The following is a 14190-nucleotide window of genomic DNA, read 5'->3' on the forward strand; positions in this document are numbered from 1 at the left end:
GTTTGCCGTCGCCACATTTATACTATCTATCACTATAATGCAATTTACCTTCATTATCTACCAGTGATACTTTTTGCTTCGAATCGCAATTGAGTGAGCATTTAATGTAACATGCAACATGATTTCCAAGAGGCCTATAGACAGGCTCATTTCTGACTTCACTAGACTATTAATGCATTTATTTATGTTGTAAAACGTGGAAAAGAGTGACATCAGCAATAGCCTACGCACAAATTCATCATTCACTAAATGGACACAGAGAGACGTCCACTCTCCCAGTTTTTCTTTCGCTAGTATTGCGGAAAAAAAACAGGCTACTATATAGAAATACTTTAAAATTCCCTTTGAGTCGGATCTGCTCCACTTTTCCAAGTTTTGCGGAAATTGTACTCGTGGTTTTTGTGATATTGTTGACAGAAACTGTGTGGTGCAACCTGTTAAATATTAGTAGTTCATAAACTCCAAGGTAGTGCCAATTTATGTTGAAACTAAACTAAGATGGAACTTACGTTCAACTTATGTACAAATGTAATTGTAATGTAACTTGTGCAATGGGCTGAGGTGCAGTGGCTGCAGGACTACTGCTAGATATTACATTTTTTTTTTTTTTTTTAAGGGCCAGTACAAATGACCTCACGGGCCGTACTTGGCCGGCGGGCTGCCAATTGAGTCACGTGTCATTATTGTTTTTGGTAATTAAATTGATATTGTTATGGAGACTGGACTCACCATTAGTGGGGTGTTATGTCCCTCCATTACCCTGTGGTGGTGCTGTTTCCTATTGTCTGCAGGTGAGACCTGTTGCTGGTGGACGGAGCTGGGCCCGGTTTCCCGATACCGATGGATACACGCACTTACGAGGGTTTTCTACGATTCATCTTACGATTGTTCGTTTGGTTTTTCCGACTGTTTCCCAAACATGCTTGTAGCATGAACACTCGTGCATTGCTCTTAAGACACTCTTAATAGTTCTGAAATATCCTCTAATTTGATGGTGATATCAGGTGACTGCAAGTCACAGCTAGGCTTCGTTTAAACTTCGGATCTAGCCTAGTGTTGCGTTTTGTGTCCACTCTGGTGTCTACGGGGCTCCCGTAACACAGTAGAGATCGCTACTCTGTGTGTGCGAAGGTGTGTGCTGGTCTTAGGTCTGAGCTGTGCTCACAGAGCAAAAGAGAAAGTATCTTTCAGTGTGTCTGGTGCAAGGGCCCCTTTTCAATGGGTTTAGGACAGGGGTGGGCAAACTTTTTGGCTCAAGGGCCACACTGGGTTTTGAAAATTGGCCGGCGGGCCGCACAACAAACACCCCCCACGACACACACATAAAAAAATACATTTTTATAGCCTATAATTTAGTATGACAAAATATCTTTTAAAATATGAATTGCTTAAAATACTGCTAATTTTATGCTGTTTAACAAATGTATAAATTGTGCACTGTCGCTTTAATTCACGTTTATTTCTCAATGATCTTCTGCCTGCTACGGTATGGCCCTCTTACACTTTTTAAATGGTCAGTAGTGGGAACTACTGCTGCCTTCATGATTTCCTTTTAAAAGTTTCTTATAAGAAGGAGATATCAATTATCAACAATGACAAGCCAGCTGGAACCTGCGGCTCTCTCTCCCTCTCGTGAGTGCAGGCGCGTTCCCAATTAAATGGATTGCATGTTCACGTTAGATCTGCTGCAAAGGAGATAACTAAGAGTTAACTTAGTTTAACATGATGTTATCTCTATTTAACATGATGTTTTGACATTGACATTGTAAACGTTCTCTAAGGAGAGTGAAAAGCAGTTTGCAGTAAAGCTAACCAACGTCGTCTCTATCGCATGAAAAAAATAGCGAGCAGCCTGATAACCAAATGAAATGCTCAGCGGGCCGGATGAAAGTGCTTGGCAGGCCGGATCCGGCCCGCGGGCCGCAGTTTGCCCACCCCTGGTTTAGGATGTACGAGAGGGTTGACTTGATTGAGGGGCTCTCTCTATCTGAATCAAATTCCCTGGTTTGGGGGCTAAGGAAGGTGGACTACTTCAGAGTCTCTTTCTATCTCGGAGTCCCTGTGCCCTTGGCTCGTACTTAATGTGGTTAACTCAATAAAAAGGGTAAGAACTTCAGAGCTGTGTTTACAAAAGTTGTTTAGTCATTCTTAAAAATGAGGTCAAAAACTCCTGAACAGACATTTGTCTGCCCGTCCGGGGCTCAGTGGAAACTTAAGTACCCTATTCTTAGGGGAGTTTAGTCAAAATTAAAGCTCTTCTTGAAGACATTTCTTATAAGAAAAGAAATGTAATTGATCTCAACGGATCTATAACCATTTAGGTTCTATCCCTAAATACACTTTCAGACAGATTTCCGTATCCTTGTTTGTGTGACGTGCATTTAGACCACAACGGGTCCTAGACCTTAGTTTCACAAACAATACGTTTGCAAACAATAGGGTTGGGCGATGTCCTAATATATTATATAGGTTATACGGCCTGATGAAAGTGGACAGCAAAGATACATACTGACCAGGCTACTGAAGTTGTGTGAAAGATCTGTTCCAAGAAAATCGTCGTAAAAGACAGACAGACAATAAATCTGAACACTTGCATTGCACATGCTCCAACCATCGGAATATTCCACATTGCCAGCCTCCGTTGGGCCTAGCACAAAAGCTAAAGACTATCGCGGTCACTCATCTAAAATCTTCAGTAGTACACTATGCAGCATCCCACATTCTTACTGTACGTCAGTGGTCCCCAAACTTTTTCTTCCGAGGGCCAGCTCACTATGCCTGGCCAAAGACTCTGAGTAGTTCTATATCAGTAACCATAAATAGCTTAGTGCTGTGAACAGCAGTCTACCTTAGTTGAATATTCTATTACATTTAATCATAGGCTATTGCAATTTAATACCATTGTTAGCTGTGTTTATATTGTCATCATGCCATATCAGTGTAAAATTAAATAATACTACGTTTTATTATTAAAAAAACGTTTGCATTCCCAAAAGTATTAGCAGGGAGTCCCAAAAGTATATTTTATTAAAAAATGTGTGAACTCTGAATTCTGTGTCTTTGCATACACAGTTCTCAAACTATAAGAATTTAATGAAGTGCTGAAGTGGTCTGAAATGACCACCATTCTAACTTTCAATCACCTGATAACTTTGTGAACTCTTTGTATGAACATTTGAACGAGTGAATAAAAAATAGAAATAATTATCCCAGAAATTACTTGAATAGAGGTTAGTTAGTTATTAACAATTAATTTATACATTTTTAAAATACTTTGAGCACTGATGCAGTCAGCATAGGCCTCTTACATTGTTTGCAGGTAGGCCTACATTTCATTCCGTTTTCGATGGCAAACGCAAAACAGTGCCAAAACAACCACCAGTAGACAAAAAGAGTATTACATGTGTACTGTTAAGACTCGCCATAGAGAATGAATGGGGGAAATTGCGGAGGTTGTAGTTTGACGATGTTGTACTCCCGTGCGGACCGGATGATATATACACTATGGACATGTTTTGGGGGACCAGCCAAAATGAGGTGGCGGGCCGTAGTTTGGGGACCACTTTTTTAGCCTATGTTACAGCAGGAATTAGTGCCCGGCGTGTGTTGGGGCGTGGCATCACGATGGTTGCTTCCCATGTGATGTCTGTCAACCAACACAATGGACGATGATATCCAGTCCCTCCAGGAATTTGTGATGTTGTGATCGCAACAATTAACGCAAATTCAGCAAATCCCTGCGAATTATAGGCGACCTCGCAATTTTGTCCAAACACCGCAACTTTCGCAAATTTGACTAATCATCATAGGTGAAATTTCATGGGGAAACTACCACAACAGTCCCTCGCGCAGAATATTGAGCCAGATACCACACTTACTTCTGCAGACACCAAAGTCTGCCCTATAACGTGTTCGTTCCTCTGCAGTTTTGATGACAATAAATAGAAGGCTAACGTTATTGATCTGCTTACTTGCATCTCTCAACCTGGTGTTGCTAACCTACCTAAGCTATGAAAGTAAATTAATTAAGGCCTACTTGGTTTACTGACATCAAGACAGTAGGCTATGAAGCTCATTGGCAAATGTTTACCTGGAGATGTCCTTTTAGCTTATGGGCTTAGTTTGAGTAGTGCTGCCAAAAATCATAGAAATTAATAAAATTGCAAGATATTTACCTCTATGATCCAAGAATGATTTCATTAGAGTTATTTAACATTTATTTTAACTAATGACATAGAAGACATTCCCAATTGCATCCACATATTGCATCCACAATGCAAAAAGTGATTTACACTCGTAGCCGAACACAGTGAGATACAAGCCTTCTAATCCACTCAGAAATGTAATTAGGCTACTCACGTCCTTAACCCTTAGAACCTGATTAATGCAAAGGGAGTCAGAAGAAAGGGGGTGTTTTTTTTTGTTTTTTTTGTTGTTACATTGCTCCGGAACTATTCATCGCAGCAACCTTTATTGCGTGACAGAACAGAAGTGGGGCTTTCCAACGAGACTATGCACTTGTCTGTACGATCCAGTATGAAAATAAAAATAAAAAAAAAAACCATGAAATTAAATTGCATCATATTTACAGTCTATACTTCTCTGCGTTCACCTGCGCACCCATTACTCTCGTTTGAATTACTCGTGATCGCATAGATATGGTAAGCATATCAGATGAAAGAGCCACAGGGCTATCCATTGGTACCATGTATATCAATCCTTCTGGCTTATAAAAACAGACAAAGTGACTGCAATATAATAACGTCATGTACACAAACCAATGCTGCACACTCATTACTCTCGTTTGAATTACTCGCGGACCCATAATCGGATAGATATGCCACACATGTCAGATGAAAGAGGAGACACAGCGCCATCATTTGATACCAAGTACATCCTTCAGGGTTATAAAACAGACAAAGTGACAGCAAAATAATAACTTCATATAGCTGGACTTACCCCACTTTTTTGTCTTTTTGTGGCAAAGCATGTTTATAATCCAACGCTATTGTGCGTTTCTCTATGGCAAAGCATGTTCATAATCCAGTTTTGAGATCCTAGCAAATTCCGGCAAGGCATCCAGTTCAAGGCTCACATTGCATCCCAATTTGTTCAACAAAGAAACACCTTTTTTGCCGTTACTTTGTTCATGGCAATGCAGTAAAAAAGTTGTTGTAGAGAATCATTATGAATGCATACACCATAGGCACACACAGGCTAACACGCAAACTCGGGTCAAGTCAGGTCAGATCAGTTCGTGTCACAGATATGGAGCGCAGAAAGGTCATTTTTCATCACTAAATCAAAAAATTCCATTTATTTCTGTAAGGCGCACACCACATATGTCTAAGTTGCTCAGCCCCACAGAATCCTTACACAATGGCAATGATATTGCCAGATTCAGGGCAGTCTGCTCTACACACACATGTAAGGCAAGTCGAGCTGCCAGCGTGCAGTGGTGAGCTACATGTCAAAATATAAGAATTTTTATAATACATTTTTTTTGTATTTTTATTATTTGAAAATCAAAATTAAATCAATGCAAGAATTAATACATGAAATTGTGGCAGATTTAGGTAGCCTAGACTCTGCTGGAAAAAAAAAAAACACACAATATATAGCATGTGTGTATGGCACTTGACACAATGACCAGGATAAATCCTTCTAACTAAAGGTAGTGAAAATGCCCTTAAAACAGTTTAGGGTTCTAAGGGTTAAAGGGTCAGGCAGTCAATTATTAGTTGTACACCACCAATGTAGTGACATTAAAGAGAAGTGTAGTCAAATAGTTTAAATCAAGATGAAATTACAGTTCTGATTTTTTTTTGCACCAAATCAAAGGGTCCTCACTCCTTGGGATCACCTTTTTCTCCATGCATCTTCTCAATTCAGTATATGCATCTGTGTTTGCTGTGCGTTTGCTCTGAAAAGCCACAACCCGACTGTCAAACTCCCGCCATAATCCCTTGGATTATGAACACTCAGCAGGTGACCCTTGGGTCACTTGTGTCACAGTTGATGCAGTCGCAGCGGCTTCATGTCTGGTTGACGCTGTGTTTCAGCGCAGGCCAGGGCTTGCATCTTTGTGATCCGTGATTTAATCATTTCCACATTTGCAGAATCACAGAACACAATGTTTCTAAAGCGAATGTCCAAAAAGGTGCTGGCTACAAGAGTGTGGTTATGTTCAATGTTTTGGAACAGTCACTTGCATTGTGCTGCAAGTTGTGAAGCCAGACTGTTACTCTGCCCAGCAGGTGCGGTTGCTTGCTGGAGAAGAGAGACCAGAGCTACGACTTTAGAAATGGTTACATACATGTACCGCTCTGCTGACACCTCCTTAGTGGCCTCTTCAAAAGGCCTGAGACAACACCGAGTTCCATCTAGTATCTACTGCTTGGTTCATGCTGTGGCAAGTTCAACTGATTTTGTACTTCTAGTTTGTCGCTCTAGTGCTGTGGTGGAAGAACCGAACAATAGCACTGCATTTCTCCAAGCTAGACTCGAGACTTGTGTCAGCCTTAATGGAGTCCTTCACAATGTGTGTGAGAAACAAGGAATATGTATCCAACAAGTTTTACGCACAGCCTTATTGGCTCCATTATCTGTAATAACTGCATGAACCTTACTGGTGATGCCCCAGTCATCAGTTATTTTTGTGAGGAGTTCAGATATATTGTCTGCTGTGTGCTGCACAGCTACATGGATTGTTGCAAGATTGCAAGACTGACTGTCAGGACATTTTATTGACAAGGACTGGCAGATGCAAATAAGCTTTGGTGGTTCTTGCAGTCCACATGCTGGTTGTTAAAACCAGACTGCTTGCTGATTGTATGGAGTCCTTTACCGTTTTTTGTGCTTTCTCGTACAGTTTGGGAATTTGGGAAATGGGTTGCAAGTCCTTCACAATCATTTTGGCCAGGCTCATTGTGATCTCACATGTTCTTTGAGACTCATCTGAAAAGGATAAAGTTCACGTCACTTTCCAATTTACTGTCAAATCTGAATCACAAGAAGCTGCAGTTATTTTTGAGTTTGTGATATAATTAATGTAATATGAAATTATGTTTTCCAAATGTAAGAAATCATGTTACAGATTAAAACCAATATCCCAACATCATAGTTTTAATATTTTCTTTTCAATGGAAAAATTAAAACTAATGCAAAGAAGGAAAATCCCCAAAATTGTCTCATATTTTCTTATCTTGTTTTAATACTCTGAGCCAGCAATATTCAATTTCAGTAAATTCCCCTTTAAGGTGTGGAAATTATTTGGATTTCGGATAATTACTTAAACAAAATATTCAGTAAACAGTAATAAAAAAAACCAAGGCCTGTTTTAAGTAGGCTAATCAACAACAGGACAATACTGGATTTAATTATCCCCTTCACCTGAAATGAAGTGAAATTAGATAGTGATGAGAATATTTATAGACTTTATCACTCCACTGTCAAAGGTCAATGAGGCATCTACTCTCTATTATGTCTATGGGGGCAACTCACCCATAAATAATTGAGACTTATTATGAGCTGAAGGAGTTTTGGGCTATAAAGTCCTCAAACTCAATATTTCTACTCATTTCTACTCTACTCAAATGTCAAACTCAATAGAAATATTTCAAGCGATGGGCATGAATTATATTTCATAGTTAAAGGTAGATAAACTACATGAAGAAAACAAATAACACTATTTACATGGAGAAAAATAAATATTAGTTTGAGAACAAAAAAAAAAAAAAAACCCAAACTCATGACAACATATTTTCGGCTTTATTTAAATATATGACATATACCAGTTTCATAAAAAAAAAAAAATGACTTTTGGCCGTTTTGATGGTTTAGAATAGGAGACGAGTCATGGTCACCGTTAAATTTTGCCACTTTGAACGTTACCATGTCACTACAGCAAGCTTTCTGACAACCAACATTCAAATGACCGCATTTGACAACATTAATTAGGAGACAGATAATACGGATATCGTTAGACAAGTCTTTACATAGCCTAACTCCAGAAAATGACATGTTACAATTCAGTTGGGCAAAGAAATTGACACTTTGCGTAAAGATATCTTGCCCCAGCTGCTTAGTTATTTCGCTCATGTTACGGTATACTATGGCAGCAACAAGATAACAGGTAGGCTAACTTACCTTCAAACATTAAACAGGTAACACAGTAGCAATACTATTATAATAAAGTGACTACATGAGTAACGTAAAGTTTCTGAATTTAGTCATTATTAATTTGCCTTCAATTCACAACAAAACCATGGTTAACTGACGTGAAATTAGCCTTGCCACACTAGTCACTACTATTAGCCAACTCCAAACTTGTAGCTGGCTTACCCACTTGATCATTACAGCTAATTCAGAATGCTGGAGCACGCCTGGTCTTCAATCAGCCAAAGAGGACACATGTAACTCCTCTCCTAGTTACTCTCTATTGGCTCCCTATAGTAGCCTAACCTGGAAATCCAGAGTTCTCGCGAGAGCACAATGGAATTGTCTCTGTGTGCGGAAAACATGGATGCCACAACAATGGTTAAATCATACGCTAACTAATCTTAAAGGTCACAGAGAATCAAAAGATGTTTTACCTAATCTTTTTTGAATAACGGTAGTACGAAAAGAGCTAGACATTTTGAATGTTTCCAATATGTTCATAGAAATTCCTCTTTTAGAAATGTTTGCCAGAAATTGGGCCAATCTGAATGGATACATATTACGTAAAATGTATCTCACTGCATTTTACGTAATATGTATCCATTCAGATTGGCCCAATTTCTGGCAAACATTTCTAAAAGAGGAATTTCTATGAACATATTGGAAACATTCAAAATGTCTAGCTCTTTTCGTACTACCGTTATTCAAAAAAGATTAGGTAAAACATCTTTTGATTCTCTGTGACCTTTAAGATTAGTTAGCGTATGATTTAACCATTGTTGTGGCATCCATGTTTTCCGCACATTCCGACGGCAAAGCTAATGAACACTTGCAGTCGGAAAAACAATGCAATCACGGGAGCAGTCCCTAAAATTCTCAGGTGGCATGAACAGACCAAAGACTTCATTGTTAGTCTATATCAAAAGCGGTTGTTCACTTTGTGTGAATGGCGCCATTTTCTGCATTTATTTTAGCTAGGATGACCAGACAACACTATGCCAAACCTTGCTTTATCACTTCTCTTGGATGTCTTAATTCTGCCTTTGTGAAATACCCCTCTGGTTGCACCCTGCATACAAAAAATGTTTGGATGGCTAGCCGCTAATGTCATCATCTCCAATGAAGTTGAAATAACACCTGATAGCTACATTCAGTCACCTCAGCCGTCTCGGTGTACAGGTGAACTGGGTGTGCACTCACTAAGTGGCTGGTGTATGTTAGACTCTAGCTCAAATCCACACCCATGATAGCTAAGATGACACAAAAGAGACAAGTGGATGTTTGCGTCTGTATGTAAGGGGCACACAGTCAGTGTAAGCCACAGCCTCAAAATACTTGGCCCGCCAGTGGCTGCATCAGCAGTAGTGTGGTTTTCGCCAACTACACATGCTCAAAGATGTTTTCAAAGATTTCTCTGAATATTTTAATGAGATTATGTACTGTAGATGATGAAATCTCCAAATTATTTGCTATTTCATGTTCATTATTTGCCGACACAAGTTTACACAGAGTAATGAATACCTCCACATCTTCACTTCTGAGAGACTCTGCCTCTCTGGGATGTTCTTTTTATACCTAATCATGGTGTCATTTAACCCAATTAGTTATAAAATGTTCCTCCTTCTGTCGTATTCATTAAACTGTTTTTCCAACCTCTTGTCGTCCCATCCAAACTTTTTGGAGATGTGTTGCTGGTATCAACTTCGATTTTCTATAAAATAGTCATTTGACATGTCTGTCATTTCTGAGAGATTTGCAGATTATGTTTGTCCCAACTTGTTATATCAACTTTTTATATTTGATATCAGTATATAGTTAATTCACATTAACAAACTATCATTTAGAACACATGTGCTTGATCTCACAAAAAAGGTAAAAATTAAATTAGGTACAGTTAGGTCTTGCTTCTCTTTAGAAAGCAGAATGACCATTATTCAAGACTTATGGTGACTGTATATGCATGCATTCCCTTCCACTCTGAAATCACTTGATGCAGTTTACCACAGTTCACTAAGTTTAATAACTAGAGATGGGTTTAAAACTCACAGTAAATGGAACAAATTGCAAGAATTATTGAAGTTAGATAGGTTTGTGTCACTAGACCAATTCAAGGGTATGATTGATGATCTGGCTTGCTAATGTTCTTGCTTTGACTAATATTTAGACCTTTTATATCATTATTATTTATACATTCCCCTTCTTTTCTTTCCATTTATTATTATTACCCTTTTGTATATTTTTTATTGTTCTTGTTTTGTTATTTTGATTATTGTTGTTGTATGTTTTGTAACTCCGGGCATTGCTGTAAAAAAGCTTGATGCTCAGTCAATTTCTCCCTGAATAAAAAATAGGTGGTTGATGGTTGATATAGCACAAAAAAAAAGGTATAGATGCACTTAATGCTTTTTTACATTTATTTGCACACTACACACATAAATACAGCCATATCATACATTATGGAAGACAGAGGAATAAGGATGAAGCAATACAAGAATGAGTGAAGACAACAATAAACATTAAATGACGAAGTCATTGATGATAAAGGGGCAAATTCTGCAAAAAAAGTTCTGTATCTAAATCACTGTTCAGATGACCTGTTTGACTAACCTGGTCATGTTCAAATGACCCGTTTGTGTCTCTTTTCAGCGTGTTCTTAATCTCATGGGGAATGAAGTCATCAAAAACATCTCACACTATAGGAAGACTCTGATAGTGCATCTTAATCAATTGACTTATCTGGATGACAGGCCTGTATTTCCCAAAGAAAGGTACATTTTTTTGTGTGTATAGTCTAAACAATAATGGTGTCCATGTTTGAGGTTCTGTGTCTTTAGTTTTATCATTATGGGATTGATTTCTTATAGTCTTGTGTATTTAGAGTGTGTGCTTCACCTCACTGTGTGTTCACTGTGTGCTGAGTGTGTTTCACCAATTCACAGATTGGGATAAATGCAGAGACCAAACTTCCCTCACGGGATCAAAAGAGTATACTTACACCTTACTTCCTGCGTCACTTCCTAGTTGTCATGTTCTATGTGCTTCCTGACACTTCCTGTTTCCTTTGTTCCAGTTAATTGCAAGGGGGTAGTGCCTGCCACTTTAAGAGGATCATGAAAGTAATTTTCTTTCAGTCACACGATTTTAGGCTAATGGAACATAGTTGCGCATACATAGCGCAAGGATATCACCCATCCTTGCAATTGCAATTTATTGTCTTTTCCATCATCATTCTGTTAGATAAAATAAATGTTCAAAAAACTAACAAGCCTGAACAACAATAGCGGAGACACATTACAAATTCCCTGTCACTGAATGACTCATGAGCATTAGCATGAGCCATGTTAAGTAACTAATATGATGCCAATTTGACCATTGAGTGATCTGTTAATTTTCAGAAAGAAAATTTGTTATTTTGGTCATGTGGACTTGATTAAACGGGTAAAGATAATTCATAAACTGCTTATTTCTTACATGACTGAAGCAGTAGCCTAGGTTCAACAGTGGTGTTTGAGGTTGCTGTGTTAAGTTGTTGTGTGTGATCGCTAAACTATTAGGATCAAATCAGTTTATTTTGACATACGGGAGTTAGCCTAAGTGACCTGTAACGTTAGCCTATAGCACAAAAGCCTATTCTGTTTTCATTTATTAGCATTTGTTGTGATTATATAATCAAATGACACACATGATAACTTGAAATAGAAGGACAGAAGATAGGTGATGTCCACAAGCACGAATTTCACGAGACAAATTAGAACAAACTGTTCCGGTAAAAATAATCTTGCCATGTTTAAAATGCTGCACTTTTTCCCTTCATAGCCTGTCTCTGGCAATTCATTTTTGGATGACTGTAGATAGTTGTATTTTAGCCTACGTCTTCGTAGACAGTAGGCGATCTTGAGAATAAAAGACTTCACAGCTGCTAACGATCATCCTCCACAACCACTAGGATAGGTAGGCTAAACGGTCGTTCATCGCCTTTTTGCTTCTTATTGCAAAAACCAACTGTTAGGGCCTACACAAGCTTCAATTTTGAAGCTATTTGTAACTATGTGTAGCCTATGCAACCCGACTGTTGTAGGCTTGCCTACCACTCTCTGCAGTGCCTTGCCTACCATTCTAGTTGTAAACAAACGGTCACATGACATTATGACGTAGGTGCAAAACCTTAATAGGTCATGTAGTTACATATAACTTTTTTAAATAGGATTTCCTTGTGTAGATAAATGTACTTACGGCTGGTGGAGAGGTGGGCAACCTCCGTGATGGCACAACTCCAGGTTTCATTACCAGCTTTGATGCAAACCCCCTGCTGTACTCGCCAAAGTTGCAATGTCATCGTCTTCAAAATGCGGCAAACACAGCACTAATTTAATAGTGTTCCGGTATTTTTCCAAAAATATATTGTTGTCACAAGGTTGCAAAGCTGGACCAAGACGCAAGCAAGTTTGAGGCACAAACAGGAATCTTTAATCACACCACCACGTAGCACAACATTAATGGCCGACAGGGGACTGAGGGAAGACGGAGGGTTTACATACACAGGGGTTAACAGGGCACAGGTGAATAAGGAACAAGACACAGGTGGAAACCATAATTAAACTAACCACGATCAGGTGAGGGGCAGAGTCACAGGCACAGGGAACAGAAACACATGGCAAAACAAACAAAGGAGCACATGGCACAGGAAGTAAACAAAGCAAACAGGAAGCCACAAGAGGAGCAGACATGATGGAAAAACATTAGACTGGTAGAACAGGACAAGACAGGATCCTTACAATTGTAACCATTTCTCCCTCAACTCCTCTTTCTTAGGCAGGAGATGCAATGTAAATGTTTGTTTAGGCGTAACACACAGGTTCACTGTTGTTCTGCCATAGCAACTATGTGTAGCACTAGCTCAATCTAGATTCTGTCAGAATTTCTGTGGGTGGTTATGAACCAACCAAGTGGGCAGGACCATGATTAAGAATTAGGCAGTGCTACCTAGCAATGACCGCTTATCCAGATTGGCTCAATTTTTCAGCTTTTTCCTTTCATTTGGTTATTGCATACAGCAGACAAACTGCATAGATTTCAAACTTACCACAGGTCACAAACTCATTTTGACCTATGTTATTTCAAAAACAACAGGCAAAATGGGATTTAATGGCATGGGATCTTTAATAAATCTAAATGTAAATCTCAGGATTGCCAATGATGCCATTGTCCCCAGGGAGGTAATCTTGGTGTTGTTTACATAAACATACAATATCTATTGGTATAAGTAATACTGTATTTATTTGGCTTTTCATATCATTAACACTGCAGATACTGTTAGCTTTTTGTTAATCCCTTTTGTAACATCCCTCTTGTGGACTGTTTGTGTTTTTAGGGCTTGCGCAGAGGCTTGGGCTGCAGAGGGGATAGAAGGTGAGAAAAGGGAGAGGGAACTGTGGGAAACTAGGGAACGCAGGAAAATACAGGAAAGCCTGGATGCAATGACTGCCATCAGAGACAGAGCGCTAAAGCAGAACAAGGCCAAAGAACTGCAGAAGAGAGGTATAAAGTCAAACTATAATAACATATATTCATTGTCTAATGAAAGTGTTCATCATCCTTGATGTTGTTGTAACATTGTGTGCTCCAAGAAATGTATTGGAAAGTTCTATCTTAATGTCATGATTAACATGATTCATAAAACATGATTAAACCTGGGCTGTTACCATCATAAACCTTAGATAGCCACAACTGTACTTCATGGGTAATAAAGAAGGGGTTTCTTTTGCGCCACCTTGGGGATCAAAAGTGTCTCATATTGTATGTGTGTGTGTCAGGATTTGTAACTGTAAAACTGATTTGTGACTGTGATTTGTAAAAACAAACAATTTTCAGTGTTACTCATATGTCCTTCACTCCAACAAATATATTCTACCGGTACAAACCATTTCATGGTTACTAATCTGTCTTTCAATTACGAATCTGTTCTGCAGTTACAAATCTCTGTTGCGTTTAGGCGTAATTTTTACAGAACTACAAACACTTTTAAGACAA

At 38.8% G+C, this 14190-nt stretch overlaps 1 protein-coding gene across 1 annotated transcript in view; it reads left to right on the forward strand.

The window, feature by feature from the left end:
* dnaaf1 (dynein axonemal assembly factor 1) overlaps positions 1 to 14190 on the forward strand; it is a 43378-nt gene that overhangs the window by 27621 nt on the left and 1567 nt on the right. Inside the window, exons 6-7 of the mRNA XM_042061063.1 lie at positions 10807 to 10928; positions 13532 to 13698. Of these exons, the coding sequence (XP_041916997.1) occupies positions 10807 to 10928; positions 13532 to 13698 (289 nt within the window). The remainder of the gene's footprint in view (positions 1 to 10806; positions 10929 to 13531; positions 13699 to 14190) is intronic.

This window comes from Alosa sapidissima, chromosome 14, assembly GCF_018492685.1.
Source record: "Alosa sapidissima isolate fAloSap1 chromosome 14, fAloSap1.pri, whole genome shotgun sequence".
NCBI classification, from domain to species: Eukaryota; Metazoa; Chordata; class Actinopteri; order Clupeiformes; family Clupeidae; genus Alosa; species Alosa sapidissima.